General features: G+C 64.6%; 3 protein-coding genes across 4 annotated transcripts; 1 reads left to right on the forward strand and 2 right to left on the reverse strand.

Annotated features, from left to right (window-relative positions):
* Positions 1-1,498: 1,498 nt before the first annotated feature.
* ACTG1 (actin gamma 1) lies at positions 1,499-4,439 on the reverse strand. Its single transcript, XM_052687946.1, has 6 exons — positions 4,346-4,439; positions 3,843-3,979; positions 3,505-3,744; positions 2,763-3,201; positions 2,484-2,665; positions 1,499-2,411 (listed from the first exon to the last, which is right to left on the reverse strand). Exons 2-6 carry the CDS (start codon positions 3,963-3,965, stop codon positions 2,268-2,270), a joined length of 1,128 nt encoding a protein of 375 aa, XP_052543906.1. The 5' UTR covers positions 3,966-3,979; positions 4,346-4,439; the 3' UTR covers positions 1,499-2,267.
* A 3,272-nt stretch (positions 4,440-7,711) lies between these two features.
* FSCN2 (fascin actin-bundling protein 2, retinal) lies at positions 7,712-10,379 on the forward strand. The gene is made up of 5 exons (XM_052687959.1): positions 7,712-8,548; positions 9,461-9,617; positions 9,701-9,822; positions 9,897-10,064; positions 10,133-10,379. Exons 1-5 carry the CDS (start codon positions 7,726-7,728, stop codon positions 10,336-10,338), a joined length of 1,476 nt encoding a protein of 491 aa, XP_052543919.1. The 5' UTR covers positions 7,712-7,725; the 3' UTR covers positions 10,339-10,379.
* A 409-nt stretch (positions 10,380-10,788) lies between these two features.
* FAAP100 (FA core complex associated protein 100) lies at positions 10,789-17,652 on the reverse strand. 2 transcript variants are annotated; one of them, XM_052687914.1, is made up of 10 exons: positions 17,549-17,652; positions 16,765-16,934; positions 15,943-16,061; positions 14,770-15,755; positions 14,417-14,567; positions 13,050-13,840; positions 12,609-12,751; positions 11,784-11,900; positions 11,515-11,601; positions 10,789-11,420 (listed from the first exon to the last, which is right to left on the reverse strand). In XM_052687914.1, exons 2-10 carry the CDS (start codon positions 16,927-16,929, stop codon positions 11,304-11,306), a joined length of 2,676 nt encoding a protein of 891 aa, XP_052543874.1. In that variant the 5' UTR covers positions 16,930-16,934; positions 17,549-17,652; the 3' UTR covers positions 10,789-11,303. The 2 variants fall into 2 exon arrangements, with proteins under 2 accessions (XP_052543874.1, XP_052543875.1); XM_052687915.1 differs by lacking the exon at positions 17,549-17,652 and having other exon boundaries at positions 12,609-12,745; positions 16,765-17,080.
* Positions 17,653-18,071: the final 419 nt, after the last annotated feature.

Below are 18,071 nucleotides of genomic sequence, written 5' to 3' on the forward strand. Positions count from 1 at the left end.
GGGGGGTGGGCTGGGGGGGCATGCAGAGTGCAGGCAGCACGGTGCAGCTGGGTGCAGTGTGCAGGAGGCAGGGGGGGTGAGGGGTGTGCAGCAAAGTGCTGCAGGGTGCAGCAGAGTGCATTATACATGCAGCAATGTGCATGCAGCAGGGTGCCGCAGGGTGCATCCCATGCAGCAGGGCACATCCCATGCAGCAGGGCGCATCCCATGCAGCAGGGCGCATCCCATGCAGCAGGGCACATCGCATGCAGCAGGGCGCATCGCATGCAGCAGGGCACATCCCATGCAGCAGGGCGCATCCCATGCAGCAGGGCGCATTGCACGCAGCAGGGCACATCCCATGCAGCAGGGCGCATCCCATGCAGCAGGGCGCATCCCATGCAGCAGGGCGCATTGCACGCAGCAGGGCGCATCCCATGCAGCAGGGCACATCCCATGCAGCAGGGCGCATTGCACGCAGCAGGGCACATCCCATGCAGCAGGGCGCATCCCATGCAGCAGGGCGCATTGCACGCAGCAGGGTGCATCCCATGCAGCAGGGCACATCCCATGCAGCAGGGCACATTGCACGCAGCAGGGCGCATCCCATGCAGCAGGGCGCATCCCATGCAGCAGGGCGCATCCCATGCAGCAGGGCGCATCCCATGCAGCAGGGCGCATTGCACACAGCAGGGCGCAGCGCCGCGCGGCTCCCCAGCACGCGGGCAGGGCGGGAGCTGAGCGCTCGCTCTCTTCTCTCTCTCACCCCACGTGGGGAAAGACAGACAAGCACCGCTCGCACGCCATTGGCCGCACCGTAGCCAATCAGAGGGCGCCGATGCGCAGCGCCTCTCGCCCATTGGCTGGCGGGGAGCCCTTTTGTTCTCACCACCCGGGCGCTGTTAACCCTTTCCCTCCCGGCGGCAGAGGAGAGGCGACTGTGTGCGCCCGGGGGGAGGGGGGGTGCGGGGTGCGGTGACGTGGAGGCGTTGGGGGCGCCGTAGGGGTGGGGGGGCGATGGGAGCAACGCAGCCTGGGGGGCAACGGGGTGCAGGGGGGGAGGATGAGCCTGGAGCTGAGAACGCGCCAACTCGTGGCGCACGGAGCGGTGCTGCCCCCTGGCGGCGGGCGGACAGAAGGACGGAGCCTGAGAAGTTGGGGGGGGGGGGGAGGGAAGGAGGAAGGATGGACAGACGGCCGTAGGGATGGACAGGCGGAGCGGCAGATGGACGGCCAGGTGCGCGCACGGAGGGACAGACGGACAGCAGGGCACAGCCCGGGGCTCAGAGCAGCAGCGCCCACCTCCAGGCAGCTCCGTGCACCAGCAGCGCCCCCAGCCCAGGCAGGGAGCTGAGCCGCGCCCCCACGGCAAGAAGGGGCTGCGAGCAGCCACAGCCCCTCAGGATCCAACCGTCCGCTGCCCCAGGAACCCCCCTGCCCCCAAGCCAGCCCTCCTAGGGCTCCTTTCACCCGCCGGGCGGCCCGCAGCCCCAGGCCCACACACACACAGAGCCCCGGGTGAAGTTTACTGCAGCGGTTCTTTTTTTTCCTTTATTATTATTTTCCTTACACAATGATGTGTCGTTGGGCATTTGAACGATTTCTCAACCCGGAGGATGACTTTCCCAATTTTGGTTTCCTACCGTCAACGTGAGAACATTTAAGGCAACGTACAAAAAAGAAAAAAAAACCCAAAAAAAGGAAAAAAAAAAAAAAACCAAAAAGAAAAAAAATCTTACATAAATTAAAACGATGCATAAATTTACAGGTGTCAATGCCAAGTTTCAGCAACCCGCGTTGAGGAACCTCAGCCCCGTGGTGGTTATAGAGGGGTGGGGAGGAGGAGGGCTGGTTGGTAAGGCTCGGATGCAGATATGTTTCCCAACCTTGCTTAGAACGGCGGCGACAGAAGTGGGTGTGGATGGATCTCCTACCAGCCTCTACACCAAATCTGGAATACTCTGCACTGGATGGAAGCCTGACTGACTCTGAATACCCTGCACACATCTGGGCACGCAGCACAACCCCCCTAAGCAGATCTGTGCAGGGTATTTCTCTAATTGTGCACCAAACGGTGAATAAATGATGGAATCGAGTGCCAGCTCGCCAACCCAGCGCTGACACAGCTAACGACATCAGGTACAGACTTTCCAAGGGCAAAGTTTCTTTTGAAAGAAGGCTTATTCCAGTTTTATGAGGCTAGCATGAGGTGTATAGATTTGCCAGGGCAAACGTATACTAGTGAGACGACTCATGCAGCAGATGCTGTGCACCTGCCAGCAGTCCGTTTAGAAGCATTTACGGTGCACGATGGATGGGCCGGACTCGTCGTATTCCTGCTTGCTGATCCACATCTGCTGGAAGGTGGACAGGGAGGCCAGGATGGAGCCGCCGATCCACACGGAGTATTTGCGCTCCGGAGGGGCGATGATCTGCAACGACAGCGCTGGTCAGGGCCGCCCCGTGCCGCCTCCCAACCAACCCGAGGCGGCGGCGCTCCTTACCTTGATCTTCATCGTGCTGGGTGCCAGGGCTGTGATCTCCTTCTGCATCCTGTCGGCGATGCCGGGGTACATGGTGGTACCGCCTGACAGCACCGTGTTGGCGTACAGATCCTTCCTGATGTCCACGTCACACTTCATGATGGAGTTGAAGGTGGTCTCGTGGATGCCGCACGACTCCATGCCTGGCCGAGGGGGGAAGGCAGGGGCGCATTGCAGGCTGCACGCACAGCACACCCGGCCCCACAGCTCCCTCCGCATGCAGCTCTAACCCAAACCTACCCAGGAAAGAGGGCTGGAAAAGAGCCTCCGGGCACCGGAACCGCTCGTTGCCGATGGTGATGACCTGCCCGTCAGGCAGCTCGTAGCTCTTCTCCAGGGAGGAAGAAGAGGCAGCAGTGGCCATCTCCTGCTCGAAGTCCAGGGCGACGTAGCACAGCTTCTCTTTGATGTCACGCACGATTTCCCTCTCAGCCGTGGTGGTGAAGCTGTAGCCCCTCTCTGTCAGGATCTTCATGAGGTAGTCGGTCAGGTCACGGCCAGCCAGGTCCAGACGCAGGATGGCGTGGGGCAGAGCGTAGCCCTCGTAGATGGGCACCGTGTGGGTGACACCGTCCCCAGAGTCCATAACGATGCCTGTGGTGCGACCGGAGGCGTACAGGGACAGCACAGCCTGGATGGCCACGTACATGGCGGGGGTGTTGAAGGTCTCAAACATGATCTGTCAGAAAGGGAAGCGAAACATAAGTGAGCTGAGCACTGAGAGCCGAGTGGGGTCACTCACACCCGTGTCAGCACACGCATGCTGGCATGCAAAAAAAAAAAAAAAAAGAAAAACAAAAAACAACTGTGATGTGAAGGAAAAGCAAAGAAAAGCAGGCAGAAAACACAAATGAAAGAAACCTGAGACGTCAGGGGGGAAATGCCAGGAGAACAGAACCCTGAAAATGGTGGGAGAGAGATGGCTCAGGATTAGGGTGCCATAAACAAAGGAGGAGGGCGGTGCAGCGGGCAGCAGCCGTACCTGCGTCATCTTCTCACGGTTGGCCTTGGGGTTGAGCGGAGCCTCAGTGAGCAGCACCGGGTGCTCCTCGGGCGCCACACGCAGCTCGTTGTAGAAGGTGTGGTGCCAGATCTTCTCCATGTCGTCCCAGTTGGTGACGATGCCGTGCTCGATGGGGTACTTCAGGGTCAGGATGCCCCTCTTGCTCTGCGCCTCGTCGCCCACGTAGCTGTCCTTCTGCCCCATGCCCACCATCACGCCCTACAAGCAGCCCGCGGTCAACAACGCGCACAGCCCCACCGACCCCCCCCAACCCCCCGCCTTCCCCCAGCCCTCGCACCCCCGCCCCACACACACACCTGGTGCCGGGGGCGGCCCACGATGGACGGGAACACGGCGCGGGGCGCGTCGTCCCCGGCGAATCCCGCCTTGCACATGCCGGAGCCATTGTCGATCACGAGCGCTGCGATTTCCTCTTCCATCTTGGGGTGTTGTTCTGCGGGACGGTCGCACCGTCACCCCACCGTCACCCCCCACCATGCAACCCCCCCCCCCGCCGCCGCCCATGGCTCCGTCCGCCGCCATTCGAATCTCCCGCGCCGTGACGTCACGCGCGACCGCAGCCAATCACAACGCGTCCCGCCCCACCCCAACGGCCCTCAGAGCGGGCGCGGCCAAAGCGCGCCGGGACCGGAGGGGGGGGAAATGGAAGGGGGGAATGGCTGGCGGTGAGGCCCTATGGGGCGCTGCGCAGCGCTGAGTCCCCCTCACCCCCACCGCGCTCCCCTCCCGCACACCCCGCGGCATCGCGCGCACTGCCTCAGCCGCCGCCGGCCCCGAGGAGGGGGGCGCGGGGCCGTACCTGTGCGGGGAGGCTGCGCCCGGTGCTGAAGAAAGCGGTGACGCTGCGCGCGGTCCGCTGCCGCCGGCGGAGTGAGACCGTCCCGCTGCCAGCCCCACGGTTTTATATCCAGGGGGCGGCAGCGCCGCCCACCCGGCCGAGAACATCGCCATATATGGAGATCTTTCAGAAACACGCGCTCCCATTGGCTAGTCCGCACCCGGCCACGTGGGGAGACTTGCCGGCTCGTCCCCGCCCCGAGAACCCCGGAATCTGCATGGGGCAAAGCGTGGGGTGGGGGTGGGGGGCAAAGCGGGGGGCGGCCGCCCCGGCCCGGCCCAGCGCCCCACGGCGGTGCCCCCCCCGGTACCGTGGGGTTCGGAGTGCGGAGGGGTGCGGGGCGGCTCCCGGTGCGATGCTGGGATCCACACGGGGGGGGCACTTAGAGGTGCTCCCCTCGGTAGGGTACACTTGAGTGTAGGGGACCCTATGGGTGACAGCCGTATGGGTGACAACCCGTGTAGGGGACGCCCCGCATCGGGGGCACTCGTATAGGGGACGTTTCAAATAGGGGACACTGTGTGGGATGGGCTCCATGTGTAGGGGATGCCGGTATAGGGGTGCCTGGTATAGGGGACATCCCATACGCATGACACCCCCTGTAGGGGACAGCTGTCACCCCACACGGGTGACACAGGCCTTGCTGCAGGGCACGTGGTGCTTCGTGCCCCAAAACACAGCGTCTCCCATCACTGCTATGGGGCCAACCCCGCCGTGCTGTGCCCATACTGTGCCATAGCAGGGGCCTGAGGGTGGGCAGGAGCCTGGGGCGTGTGGGGCATCATGGAGCAACAACAGGCTGTGATGGAACCCCGTGGATCATACTGGTGTCCTGTGGACCATACTGATGTCCCAAGAACCATATTGCTGTCCCAAGGACCATGCTGGAGCCCCATAGACCACACTGCAGCCCAATGGACCACAGGCCCTGTTGGAGCCCCATGCTCCATATGGTGCCCCATGAGTCCGGTGCCCATGGACTGTACTGGTGCCTCACTGTCCATGTTGGAGCCCTAGGAACCGCCTTGGAACCCAACAGATTGCATTGGTACCCCGCAGCCCACGCCAGTGCCCATGGTTTGATATAATTACTCATGTCACAGCTCCATGGGCCATGATGCTGCCTCACAGTCCACACTAGAGCCCGGCAGATTATATTGGAGCTCCGTAGAGCACACTGAAGCCCAATGGCTCACACTGGAGCCCAATGGCTCATACTGGAGCTCCATGGCCATGTTGGGTGCCCGGTCCTTGCAGACACAGCGGCACTTTCCACGCACTGCCCATGGCATCTCCTGGTGATTCCCAGCACCGCTCGGCCCCACACGGCTCCGGCACCAGCCGTGGGCCACAGCGGTGCCATTGGGGCCGAGAGGTGCCGGGGGGCAGCGGGAGGGGCTGGGGGTCCCGTGTCCCCACGTAGGGCAGCGTCCCAGCCGTGGGCTGATGTCCCCGGGGCGGGCGGGGCCGCAGGTACCGCGGCACGGCTATATTAGGGTACATCGGGACGGTGGCACGGCCGCGCCCGGCACCGAAACCGCCTCCGCGGGGACTTTCGCTCGGGGAGGGGGGAGCGGGGAGGAGGAAGAGGAGGAGGAGGAGGAAGCGCACGTCGTTCTCCTTCCTCCTCCTCTCCCCCCCCTCTTCCTTCGGGCGAAGGTCCCCGCGGTGCTGATGCGGTGCGGTGCCCCCCCCACCCCGCGCGCACAGCTCTGTCGTCGTGGTGACGGTGACAGCCCACCCCATCCCCCCCCCGCCGTTGTCACGGGGACGGCGGGGCGTTGCGCAATGTGCCGTCGTCTCCCCCCCCCCCAGACACACACACACCCATCCCTGGACCCCCTCCCTCCCGTCAAGCCCAAACACGGGGGGGGGGAAAACAACGGGGTGGAGCAGGACACCCCCAATGCCGACAGCAGCCCTGTATTTGGGGAGGGGTGGCATCTGTGTGTGTCAATGCGGCTCTCAGCTCTCGCACCGCACACCTCCAGCAGCACCGTAGGATGTCCCCCTCACTGTCCCCCACCCCCCTCTGCAGGACCCTGACCCACTTAGCCACCCCCCCCCCCAGTCAGAAAGCCAAGCCGTATCCATTTCGGTGGGGGTCAGTTTCAGCACGCCATGCAGCTCGTGTAACGCAGCGCTGGGGGCCGCCGTGCCCCCCCCCCTTCCTCTCTCAGGCACGGTAAAGGGAGAGCCATGAAAAAGTCATGAGGCAAACAATCCCCGGGACCTATTTTCGGGAACAATAACTCGCTGCCGCCACGCTGACACCGGAGCTGGGGGGGAAGGAGGCAGTGAGAGCACAGAGCCGGGCGCTGGGGACCGGGTGTGACTGCTTATGGGACACCACCCATCCCCACAGACCTCCGTGCTCCCATAGGGCAGCACCCAAAACCATGGGATTGGGGTGAGCTCAGCCCAAGTGTCCCCAGCAGCATCCTTGTGGCTGGGGGATACATGGCACCATAGGATGCCATCCATCATGCCAACACATGGCACTGTGACACCCAACACATGGCACCACGATGCCCAACACATGGCACTGGAGGTCCCCGTGCTGCAGTACCCAAAACATGGCACTGTGATGCCCAACACACAGCACTGGAGGACCAAATTCCACAGTGCCCAACACATGGCCCTGAAATGCCCAAAACACAGCAACGAAGGTTCCCATCCCGCAGTGCCCAACGCACGACACCACGATGCCCAACACGGCCCCGTCGCTCCCCAGGGCCCAACACATGGCGAGATGATGATGACAAAGCCCAGTGCTCAGCTCTGTCCCATCAGAGACACAGGGCTGCGTGACCCCGAGCCACAGCCATGGGGGGGGGGAATTGGGGCCGTAGGACAGATGGAGGCCAAGGGCCCCAAAGCAGGATAAAGGGTTTAAACTAATCAAAATGCCTGGCTAATTGTAAGGCGCTTAGGGGCTGGCCGGGAGGCGGCGCGCCGGGAGGTGACCTGCTGCTGAATCAGAGAGGCCGGTAACCTTAGCCTGCAGGGAACGGATCCGTGCGCCCAGATCGGGTTCCCACCCAAGTTTTCCACCCGCAGCTCCGCGGTGGGACGCCGAGATCTGGAGCTGTGCGCACACGGGGCTGCCCGGTGCCGGGCGTCGAGCCGCTGTGGGGCTGTAGGGCGTGGGGCAGTAGGTTACCCAGCAGCAATCTGGCCGGGCTCCGTAATCCCACCTGCCCCTAATTGGGCGCCCCCCCCCCCCCGCCGTGCCGTGCCGTGCCGAGCTGTGCCACGGGGCCATTGCGGCAGCGGCGCCCGGCAGCGCAGACGTCCCCGCAGCCCCCTGGGGCCGCCCCCCCCCCCGGCAGAGGCGGAAGATGCCAACGAATGGGATCCACCAGGTCCTGAAGATCCAGTTCGGGCTGATCAACTGCGAGAGCCGCTACCTGACGGCGGAGAGCTTCGGCTACAAGGTGAACGCCTCGGCGCCCAGCCTGAAGCGCAAGCAGATATGGACGCTGGAGCAGGACGAGGCCGACAGCTCCGTCGTCTTCCTCAAGAGCCACCTGGGCCGCTACCTGGGGGCCGACAAGGACGGGCAGGTGCGCTGCGAGGCCGAGCAGCCGGGCCGCGATGAGCGCTTCAGCATCATCACGCAGTCGGACGGGCGCTGGGCGCTGCAGTCGGCGCCGCACCGGCGTTTCTTCGGCGGCCGCGAGGACCGGCTGTCCTGCTTCGCTCCCAGCGTCACCGAGGGCGAGCTGTGGACCGTGCACCTGGCCATGCACCCGCAGGCCAACCTGCTGAGCGTCAGCCGCCGCCGCTACGCGCACCTGAGCGCCCACGAGGACGAGATCGCCACCGACAGCAACCTGCCCTGGGGGGTGGACGCGCTCATCACGCTCTGCTTCCAGGACAAGAAGTACAGCCTGCGCACGGCCGACGAGCGCTACCTGCGCTGCGATGGGATCCTGGTGCCCGAGCCCGGCGCCCGCACCGGCTACACGCTGGAGTTCAAGGCGGGTAAGCTGGCCTTCAAGGACTGCGATGGGAAGTACCTGGCGCCCACCGGGCCCACCGGAACGCTCAAATCCGGGCGCAGCTCCAAGCCGGGCAAGGACGAACTCTTCGATCTGGAGGAAAGTCACCCCCAGGTGGTTTTCACGGCGGCCAACGGCAGATTCGTCTCCATCCGGCAGGGTAAGGGCACGGTGTGCAGCCGGGGGGTGGTCGGCCCAGAGTGTGGGCTCTCTGTGAGAGCACCAAGAGGAGACCCTACAAAAACAGCCCCAGCTTCGGGGATGGGCACCTGGTGGACCCTGGGGATCGCTCAGCCCAAAGCAGCCCCAGCCCTGGAGGTCTCCGTGAGAGCGCTCTGCGTGGAGAGGAGACCCTATAAAAACAGCCCCTGCCTGGGGTCGGTGTGTGACCACAGCCCCACTGTCGGCAGTGTGGGTTGCTCAGAGGCTGCCCTGGGATTGTGTGGCCCATTTGGGACTGGCAGTGGATCTGTGCAGCACTGCAAGTGTGCATAAATGTGCGTGTGCAAGGCTCTGCATGGTGCACTGCAGCGCATGCGTGCTTCAGTGCAGGTCATGCATGTGTGATGCTGTGAGCGTGAGTTCAGGCACACAGCTGCATGCAACCTGTGTGTGTGTGTGTGCATGTGTTTGCAGGTGCACAGCTGTGCAGCCCGTACCTGTGTGCAAGCAAGGCTCTTTGCAGCACCGTGCATTCACCTGCATGCCACTCTGCATGTGTGCAAGGCTGAGTTTGGTGTATGAATGGAGTGCATGCCAGGTGCTGGGAGCGTGCATGTTTGCACACACAGTGCTCACAACCAAAGCTGGCACACAGCGCCGTGCCATGGCCCCAGCTGCCCTGCTGTCCCGGCGGCACTGGGGACGTTTGTGCCAAGCTCCTTAGGGCGGTGTGGGATATAAATAGGGGCCTGTGCAGGGCTGCGCTGCTCAGATGGGCACACCACAATCAGATTAAGGGCCCAATTAGCGCGATTGTTCCCGGAGGGATTTACCCTGGGAGGGGCCAGGGGGACGACGACACAACGCACCCCACACGTGGCCCTGTGCTGATGTCCCTTCCCACCCGCAGGCGTCAACGTGTCGGCCAACCAGGATGAGGAGCTGAACCACGAGACCTTCCAGCTGCAGATCGACCGTGACACCAAGAAGTGCAGCCTGCACACCAATGCTGGCAGCTACTGGACCCTGGTGGCTCATGGGGGCATCCAGGCCGTGGCTACTGAAGTGTGAGTGCAGCAGGGCTGGGGGGGGGGAAGAGGGTGGGCTGGGGGTGCGGGTGGCCCAGTGACACCGCTGTGCTGTCACCCAGTGCTGCCAACACCATGTTTGACATCGAGTGGCGCGGGCGGCGCGTGGCCCTGCGTGCCAGCAACGGCCGCTACGTGTGCACCAAGAGGAACGGGCAGCTGGCGGCCGTCAGCGATGCCGTGGGTGAGTGCAGAACTGGGGCTGGAGGTGGGGGTTGATGGGGACGTCAGCCCCGCTCAGCCCCGTCCCCGTCGCAGGGGAGGACGAGGAGTTCACCCTGAAGCTGATCAACCGGCCCATGCTGGTGCTGCGGGGCGAGCACGGCTTCGTCTGCTACCACCGCGGCTCCAACCTGCTCGACTCCAACCGCTCCGTCTACGACGTCTTCCACGTGGGCTTCAGCGACGGCGCCTACCAGATCCGAGGTGCGTGGCGGTGCGGGGGGGATGCGGGGCTGCCCGCGGCCCCGCTGACGGCTCCGCGCCCTCTGCAGGTCAAGGGGGAAAGTTCTGGTACGTGGCGAGCAGCGGGGCGGTCTGCAGCGACGGGGACCTGTCCGAGGATTTCTTCTTCGAGTTTCGGGAGCGCGGGCGCGTCGCCATCAAAGGGAAGAACGGGCGGTACCTGCGCGGGGACCCGGCCGGCACCCTGCGGGCCGACAGCGAGTCGGTGCTGCGGGCCACGCTCTGGGAGTACTGAGCCCGGGGACGGGGGGACCCGGTGGCACCGATGGCGGCAGCCGCGTCCCCGACCCTCCCCAACTCATGTCATTAAAGTGCGTCTGGATTGCAGCAAGGCACGGCCTTTTCCTTCGCGGCCAGGGCACGGTGGGTCAGGATCTGGCCTTCATCCCCACCCCGTGGCCCCATAACCCCGAATGGACAGCGTGCAGAAGGGCACAGGGGATGGCAGCAGGGCACGGGGATGCCACGTGCCGGGGACAGAGCAGCTCTGCGCTCGCTGTGCCACGGGGTGGCAGAGTGCCGCAGTGCCCCTCCGCGTGCCCGCGGGGATAGGGGTGCCGTGGGGGTTTGGGGAGGGGGCTGCAGCCCCTCAAGCGGTGCGCGTGGGGCTGGGGAGATGCACGGTGATGGCGGTGGGGGTCCCCCAGGAGCAGGCACGGAGATGAAAAGGAAAAGAGAGGCGCAGTCGCTGAGCGGCACGATCGTTTTCATGGCAGACGACAGATTTACAGACACCGGAGCAGTGCGGGGAAAGACCGAGCCCCCAAAACACGCTGCACCGCCACAGAGATACGAGATCATTTATAGAAACAACGGGGGAGCGGAAAACCCCCTCCCCTGCCCAGCAGAAAACGGGGCTCCCCCGGGCACCCTGGCACAGCACCCTGTTTGTCCTGATCCTGAAAGGCAAGGCGGCACGGGGGCGCAGCCCACAGCCGGGATGGAGCCACGCTACCACGGCCGCAACGCCCCACGAGGCTGCACAGCACCGGGCGGCAGCGCAGCGCCGGGCCAGCCCAGGAGCCCCGCTCTGCCGCCAGGCGGCTTTCGGGGCGCACGGCCCCTCCGTGCTGCCGACAACACGACCACGACACATTCACACACACAGACCACCGCCTCGGCCGCCGGCCCTCCTGCCGGGCACGTTGCCCCTCCTTGGGACCGTCCCCGTTCCCCGGGGCGCGCTGGCTGCTCCGCTGCTCACAGCAGGACCAGGCTGGGGTTACGCAGCTGCCGGTAGATGTGCAGGAGCTTCTCCGTGCCCTCCTCGGTCAGGGGAGGGTGGTCGCGCAGGGACCGCGCCTCTTTCAGCAGCGCCTGCGGGAGGAAAGAGGAGGAGCGGGGCGAGGGTGGCGGCCGTGAGGAGGGGCCCGTAGGGGGGGGGTGGGGGCACGGCGGGCTCACGGCTCACCTCGTGGTTGGTCTGGATCTGGCGCAGGTACTGCATGCGGAGGTCAGGGGGCCCCGAGCCCTGCGCTGCCTGCTCCAGCACCAGCGCCTGCGGGGAGCAGAGCTCTGCTGCAGGGGACTTGGGGAGGGAGCGGTGGTCCCACTCCTCATCCCTGTGTGGCACCGGGCTGTGCCAAGTATGGCTGCCACGCAGTGGTGCCTGAAAAACCATCCCACAGAGTCCGTCGGGGTCCAGGGCAGCACTCGGGGATGCGCCCCGCAGCTCCATACCTGGATGCGGCGGATGACGGCGTGGTGCATCCTGCACATGTGGGCCAGGGATGGGCTCTCCATCAGGATCTCCACCGCCTGGATGGGGCCGGCCGGGCTGAGGTCATTCATGGCCACCTGAGAGAGCAGCAAGGCCTCACTGCAATCCTCGCAGGGTTGGGGAAGGGCTGCCCCAGTTCCCCCCACCCCAAGGGCAGTAGGGCTGGGATGGTGACTCCATGCTGGGCCCAAAGACGGCTGCCGTTCCCTCCATCCCTGCTCCACGCACAGCCCTCACTGCTCTCCAGGCCAGTACAAGTTTGAGGTCGACCTGCTGCCCGCTCCCCAGCGAGACGCGGGCTGCCAGCGTGGTGGATTTAATCCTGCAGGCTTAGCCCAAGCAGAATTAACGCTGTCGCTAATCACATTGGCAATATTAGTGCTCTCAAGTGTGAACCAACCTGAACCAGGTCACTGCCAGCACGCAGGCGGCTGGGCCCCTCGCCGGAGGGTTAGCCGACCGTGGCAGGAGAGCTGTGCTGCAATTACTGCTTTTCCTTTGCACTTAGAGGGGGATTTTCACATTAGAAGGGGAAAAGCTGCAGTCGGTCGGATTTACACCCAGAACCCAGCCACGTTTTCCCTTCTGCAGGCTCAGCACGGAGCGGCAGCCCAAAGGAGCCTTGAGAAAGTCCTGGCAAGGGAGGAGGGGGCCCCAGCGGCACGGAGTGTGGGACCAGGGGGTGACAGGCAGGCCACGCGTCATGCTGCTCCTCAGTGGGTGAGGAACAGAGCTCTGCGGGGCAGGACAGGCAGTTCCTCTGCAGGGCTAAACCCCTTCCTTGCCTCTCGGATGATCAGCTGCACCTCTCCTCCATCCGGAGCCACACCGCACACCGAGGTCACCTCCCCACTGCTCAGCGCCGCGGCTGCAGCGTTCTCAGCCAGCAGCCAGCGCAGCGTGGCACAGCTCAGCGAGACGTCTGGGGCTGAGAGGAGAGAAAGCGGAGCGCATTGTGTCTCTGCACAACCTCCCCAGGGCAGGGCCATGTGAGCAGGTGGAACGGTGCGCGCCTGGCTCTGCCCATGTGCGTGCAGTTGCTGCGATGCCAGATTGACTCTGGGCTTGGGAACATTCCCCTTCAGGCCGTCACACTGCTGGAGTGGCAAAGTGGGGGCCTGGAACCCTCCTCCCTCGCCCCGGGAAGGGGATGGTGACACAGGACAGCTCTCCTAGGTCAGTCCCAAGGACCTGCTCGGCACAGACCCCCTGCGGGCAGCACCCACCTGAGCTGGAGGCTTTCAGCGCGTTCTTCAGCAGCTCTGAGGACACTCTGATGGACGCTGCTGAGGGTGGCACGCTGCCCTCTCCTGTGGCACATGGCTGATTGCTGGCTGTCCCTGCCTCGGGCTCAGGCTGCTCCTTGGATGCCCTCAGGAAGGTTTCCACAGGATCCTGGGGTGCAGGCAGCGAAGCCACTTTGGAGGAGGGGTCCGGCCTGGGGGGGCTGCTCTCAAAGTGCAGGCACTGCAGCACGTCAATGGTGCATTCGCTGAGGGGCAGGCAGATGCCCTCTCTGTCTGGGGACAGGATGGGCGAATCGTCCGGGAGGAGATCATCCAGGGCTTCGGGTGAGTCAGAGCCACTGCCCAGGATATCACGTAAACTGTAGTAGAGGGCACAGGAGATGGTCAGAGGCAGATCCAGCTTGGTGTCTGTGGCCGAGCCGAGGGGCAGCGTCAGCTCCCGTTTGGTCCCAGGGAGGAGCTGGTCGATGGGGAAGGTGAAGGTGGTGGCCGAATCCACAGACTCCTCCTCTAAGGCACAGGGGCTGGCCAGGAGCTGAACGCACAGGGTCCAGCCCTGCTCCAGGCTGTACTCGCTGCAGTTCTCCAGCAGGCAGGAGATGGTGACGGTGTCACGGAGCAGGAGGCAGCTCCAGTTGGCAGTGACGGTGCAAGCAATGGGCTTCTGGCCCTCCTGGCTGGACAGCAGAGCTGCGCTCACGTTCATCACCTGGTTGAGGCTGGCCAGGGCACGGTTCTTTTGGTCCACTGCCTTCTTCAGGAAGGAAACTCTGGAAGGACAAAGCGCAGAGCTCGAAAGCAGGAGGGCCGGCAGTGGGGACAGTGGGTCTGCAAACGGGGTTAGCAGACAAACCCCAATCAGCTGAGTGGACCCCGAGTGCGACCCGCCGGCCAGCCCTGGGCTGCAGCTCCCAGCCACGACAAGCTGCAGATGGGTGGGCTACAAGCCCCGCTCACAGCTTTGGGAATCCCCCACCAGAGGGGGAACCTCCTCCCCAAGCACAGATGGCCGCAGAGGGCTGAGCAAGCACTGCCCTGCCCTGCCTGTGACAGGCCTGGCAGGTGCTGAGGGGTGTCTGGGCACGCTGGCACTGTGCCTTGCCCTCCTTCTGTCACCAAAGCTGCAAGCAGCAGCGTGCCTGCACAGAGCAGCAGGCAGGGCTGCCAGCAAACTATTTTTATGCCACTGAGGCTGGGGGCTTCCCTTCCACCTGCTCTGGGAAAGGAAACATCGGAGGTGGCACTGCAAGAGGCCTCACAAGCCATGCAGGAGCTGGTACACCTCTAGGTACCTACACCCCACGGCTCACACAGGGCCAGCAGCAGCACAGCAGCCCTGCCCTTACCTCTCTGAGGTGTTGCCTATCCCGGACAGCAGTGCCTTAATCCTCCGGCCAGCCTCGGCGGGCGTCAGCTCCACATCGGCATCCTCGGGGCTGCATAAGCCACAGGTCATGAGGCGGCCTTTGGCAGACAGGGCCAGCAGCTCTGATTCACCTGCGGGGCAGCACAGGGTACCGAGGGGTGCTCAGCCCGTCGGCACGCCGAACAGCAAGAACTTACAAAAAGGAGAGGGTCAACAAGAAAGGATGAAGGACGGAGCCCGACACGGACCACCACAAGGTGTGTGGACGCACGCAGCTGGGCAGCTCTCCTGCCCCCATCCACCCCAAGACCCAGCGCGCTCCCCTGGCGGTACCTTCTGACGCCCGCGAGGACAGGGAGAGGGCCACGACGCTACAGATACTTAAGCTGGCTGGGGACAGGACGGGCGGCAGGACGCCGCCGCAGCTCTCCGCGTCCTCGGGGTCAGAGGCCTCGCTGACCCAGTCCAGGTCGACGGCGGAGATGTCCGAGTGCGTGCTGTAGTACATGCGGCTGCCGCTGCCGCAGGCGGCGCAGAGGATGGGCCCACGCAGGTAGTACTCCCTGAGCTCCGGCACCGTTGTCTCATCCCTCTGGTCTGCCTTGACGGCCACCATCTTGCCGTAGTGCCCCACGGCCACCACGCAGTCGCAGCCGGCGTCGCCAAACAGCGGATCGTCCTCGGCGTCATCTTCCTCCTCCTCCTCCTCCTCCTCCGCCGCCCGCCGCTCCGTCCGCAGCGCCCCGATGAAGACGATGGGCTCTTCCAAGTGGTGGAGGATCTTCACGGGGGGGTCCTGCCCGGAGACGTCGTGGCAGCCATCGGCGGGCGGCGAGCTGAGAGCCTTCAGCGGCACAGAGCAGAGCTGTCCGTCCGGGAAGCCGCACAGGATCATCGGGGACTCCAGCATGGCGGCGTCGATCCCGAAGAGCAAGCTGAAGAGGGGCTCTTCCAGCACGAAGCCCCCCGAGCACCACGGCCCCTCCGCGCTGCCCGCCGTGCCCGGGGAGGAGGCGCAGCACAGCACGGGCAGGAAGCGGGACGGAGCGCCGTCTCCCTCCTCGGCGGGCGCGGGGCCGGGGCAGAAGCCCACCTCGCTGACCTGCCGGTAGGGGGCGCTGTCCTGCTCAGGGCGCGGCAGCTCGTGCAGCTTCATCCACCATTTGCCGTGGGCCTGGGACAGCGTGATGACGAAGTTGTTGAGCAGAGTGAACATGCAGAGGCTGGAGTCTGGGAAGATGCAGGCGTCTGAGTCCACGGGGAAGACGCCGGAAGGGCAATTGCTTTCTTGGCCGTCGCCATCCGTCTGCTCCATTAACCTTCAAGCAAACAGGCAAAGGCTCACAGCCAAGGCTCGGGGCGAAGCCAGCGCTTCTCTTGGCTGCCTCATCCCCTGGCCCTCAGAGCAAGCTCCCCACAGCAGGGCAGGAGCAGCGGCCCAGAGAGAGCCGAGGGCCAAACCCCGAGCTGTACAATGCACGTGCATGCCCTGTGCTGCCACCTCACCTGCTCTGCTGGTCCAGGGACACGCAGTAGATGCCGCTGTGGGCGCAGAGGATGTACAGCTGTCTTGTCAGGGGCAGCAGCTCCACGTGCCACACCTGGTCGGGGCACCTGTACACAGCCTGGGTGGAGAAAGGGAAGGGTTATGGTCCCACTGAGCCCACAGGAGGTGCCAAGGAACCCCGGTGCCCATGCAGCTAGGCAGAGAGGCGCACTGTTGGGTAAAGAGGGAGCAGCTTGCTGAGCGGTGCTTCCCCCTGGGCAGCCCCAAAGAAACCGGGAATGAAAGCAGTGATTTCCTGCAGAGGAACATGGTGAGCACTTCCAGGAATTGGGCCGTCACCGGGCAGTGCTGCAGCTGGCACTGCGCTCGGGTTCATGAGGCTGCGGTGCTGCTCCTGTCCGGGCAGCGGCTGCGCATGGTGGGTGGGAGGGAAAAGGGAGGGAAATGGCAACCTGAAAGCCCATACATGATCTACTTTCCTGAGAAGGAACGCAGTGTAGGAGGCAAATCCTGATATTACAGTGATGGCTTTCTTAGAAATGATAATAAGGACAAATTAAAAAAAGAAGCTGTGTATAACTCAACACGACGACTGCTGTTAGTCACAGCGGAGACAACAGTGAAATCCTTTGTAGATGAGAAAAGAAAGGGACTTTGCTTTGTTCAGCGTTCGCCTCGCAGGGCCCGGGGGGGGCTCAGGCAGCAGCACCCCACTGCCCCAAAGCATCCCACCCCCTCTCATTGACACAGCCTGGGATGGAGGAGCCCGGGGGGGTCCCAAGGTCTCCCCACTTCCTATCCCGGCAGCAAGGACCACTCACCTTCAGCACCTTGCCCTCTTGGTCGTAGATGTAGACGAACTCGCTGCCATTGCAGAGGTAGATCTCGCTCTCGTGGCACAGCACGCGGGGTTTGCCGGCCACCAGCCCCCCCACCGGGCAGCAGAAGCCAGCCAGGTAATCCACCCGGTGCCCCACCTGTGCCATGGTGCCTGGGGCATGGGGATGGTGCTCAGCACAGAGGGGAGAGGGGGGAACAGGGACAAACCCCAAGGCCACTGCCAGCCCCCCTGGAACAGAGACCAGCTCGGCACTCTCCAGCTCACCCCGCAGCCCCCCCGGCTCCAAACCCCCACACACCAACCCCAGGCCTCACACTTTCATTCCTTGCCCTAAGCCCCATCCAGCCCCACATCCCCCAACCCCAGCCCCCCCACCTCACCCTGCATACCCCTGGCCCCAAATCCTCCCGCTCCATCCCCGTCCCCATCACACACCCCGCAGCACCCCCAACCCCACACCACCCTCCCCCAAGCTTCCCCCCCAGCCCCACACCCCCCACCCATCACCTCACCCTGCAGCACCCCCGACCCCGAATCTCCCACATCCCCTCCAATAACCCCACCCCCATCCGCACCGCAGCCTTCTCTGCCCCAAATTCTCTGCCCCAAATCCTCTCCCCAGACCCTCACCCCTTACCCCCAGCCCCAAATCTTCCTCCCAACGGGAATCCCGATCCCCACCCTACAACCCTCCCCAACCCCACACCCCTTAACCCCTCCCCCACCCTCCACCCCCCGCTGCGTCCCGGAGGGGCTGCGGGTACCGGGCCGGGGGGCGCGGGCGGCTCCGCTTTACGGCTGCGCGGCGGCCGCCGCAATGGGGCGGAGATTTTGCGACAGCGGCCGTAAAGCGCCGATGGGCGGACTCCCCATTGCGGGGTGGGGAGGTGGTTCGGTCCCACCCTCCCGATGTCCGGGCTGGGGGTCAGGGATCAGGCGGCAGCGCTGTGGGTGTGAGGCTTTATTAGCGATGCGGTGGGGCTCAGGGTGAGCTGTGGTGCTACTTGAGGGCTGGTTGGGGCAATCCCCGGCGGCGCGGGCCCGGCCCGGGGGCAGTGCGGGACCCGGGAGCGGTGCGGGGCCCGGGGCTGCGGCTCAGTTGATCCACGAACGCTTCCACCTCAACGAAGCGCCCCGAGAGCCGCCCCAGCTGCTCCTTGAGGGCGCTGAAGTCCTCGTACAGTTCATCCAGCGCCCCCGACAGGGAGCGGATCCTGTGCCGGGAGCGGAATGAGGGCTCCGGCTGCCCCAGGAGCCCCCCGCAGCCCCCCGGCCCCGCTCCCGCCC

This window comes from Tympanuchus pallidicinctus, unplaced genomic scaffold (genome assembly GCF_026119805.1).
Source record: "Tympanuchus pallidicinctus isolate F22 unplaced genomic scaffold, pur_lepc_1.0 scaffold23, whole genome shotgun sequence".
Taxonomy (NCBI): Eukaryota; Metazoa; Chordata; class Aves; order Galliformes; family Phasianidae; genus Tympanuchus; species Tympanuchus pallidicinctus.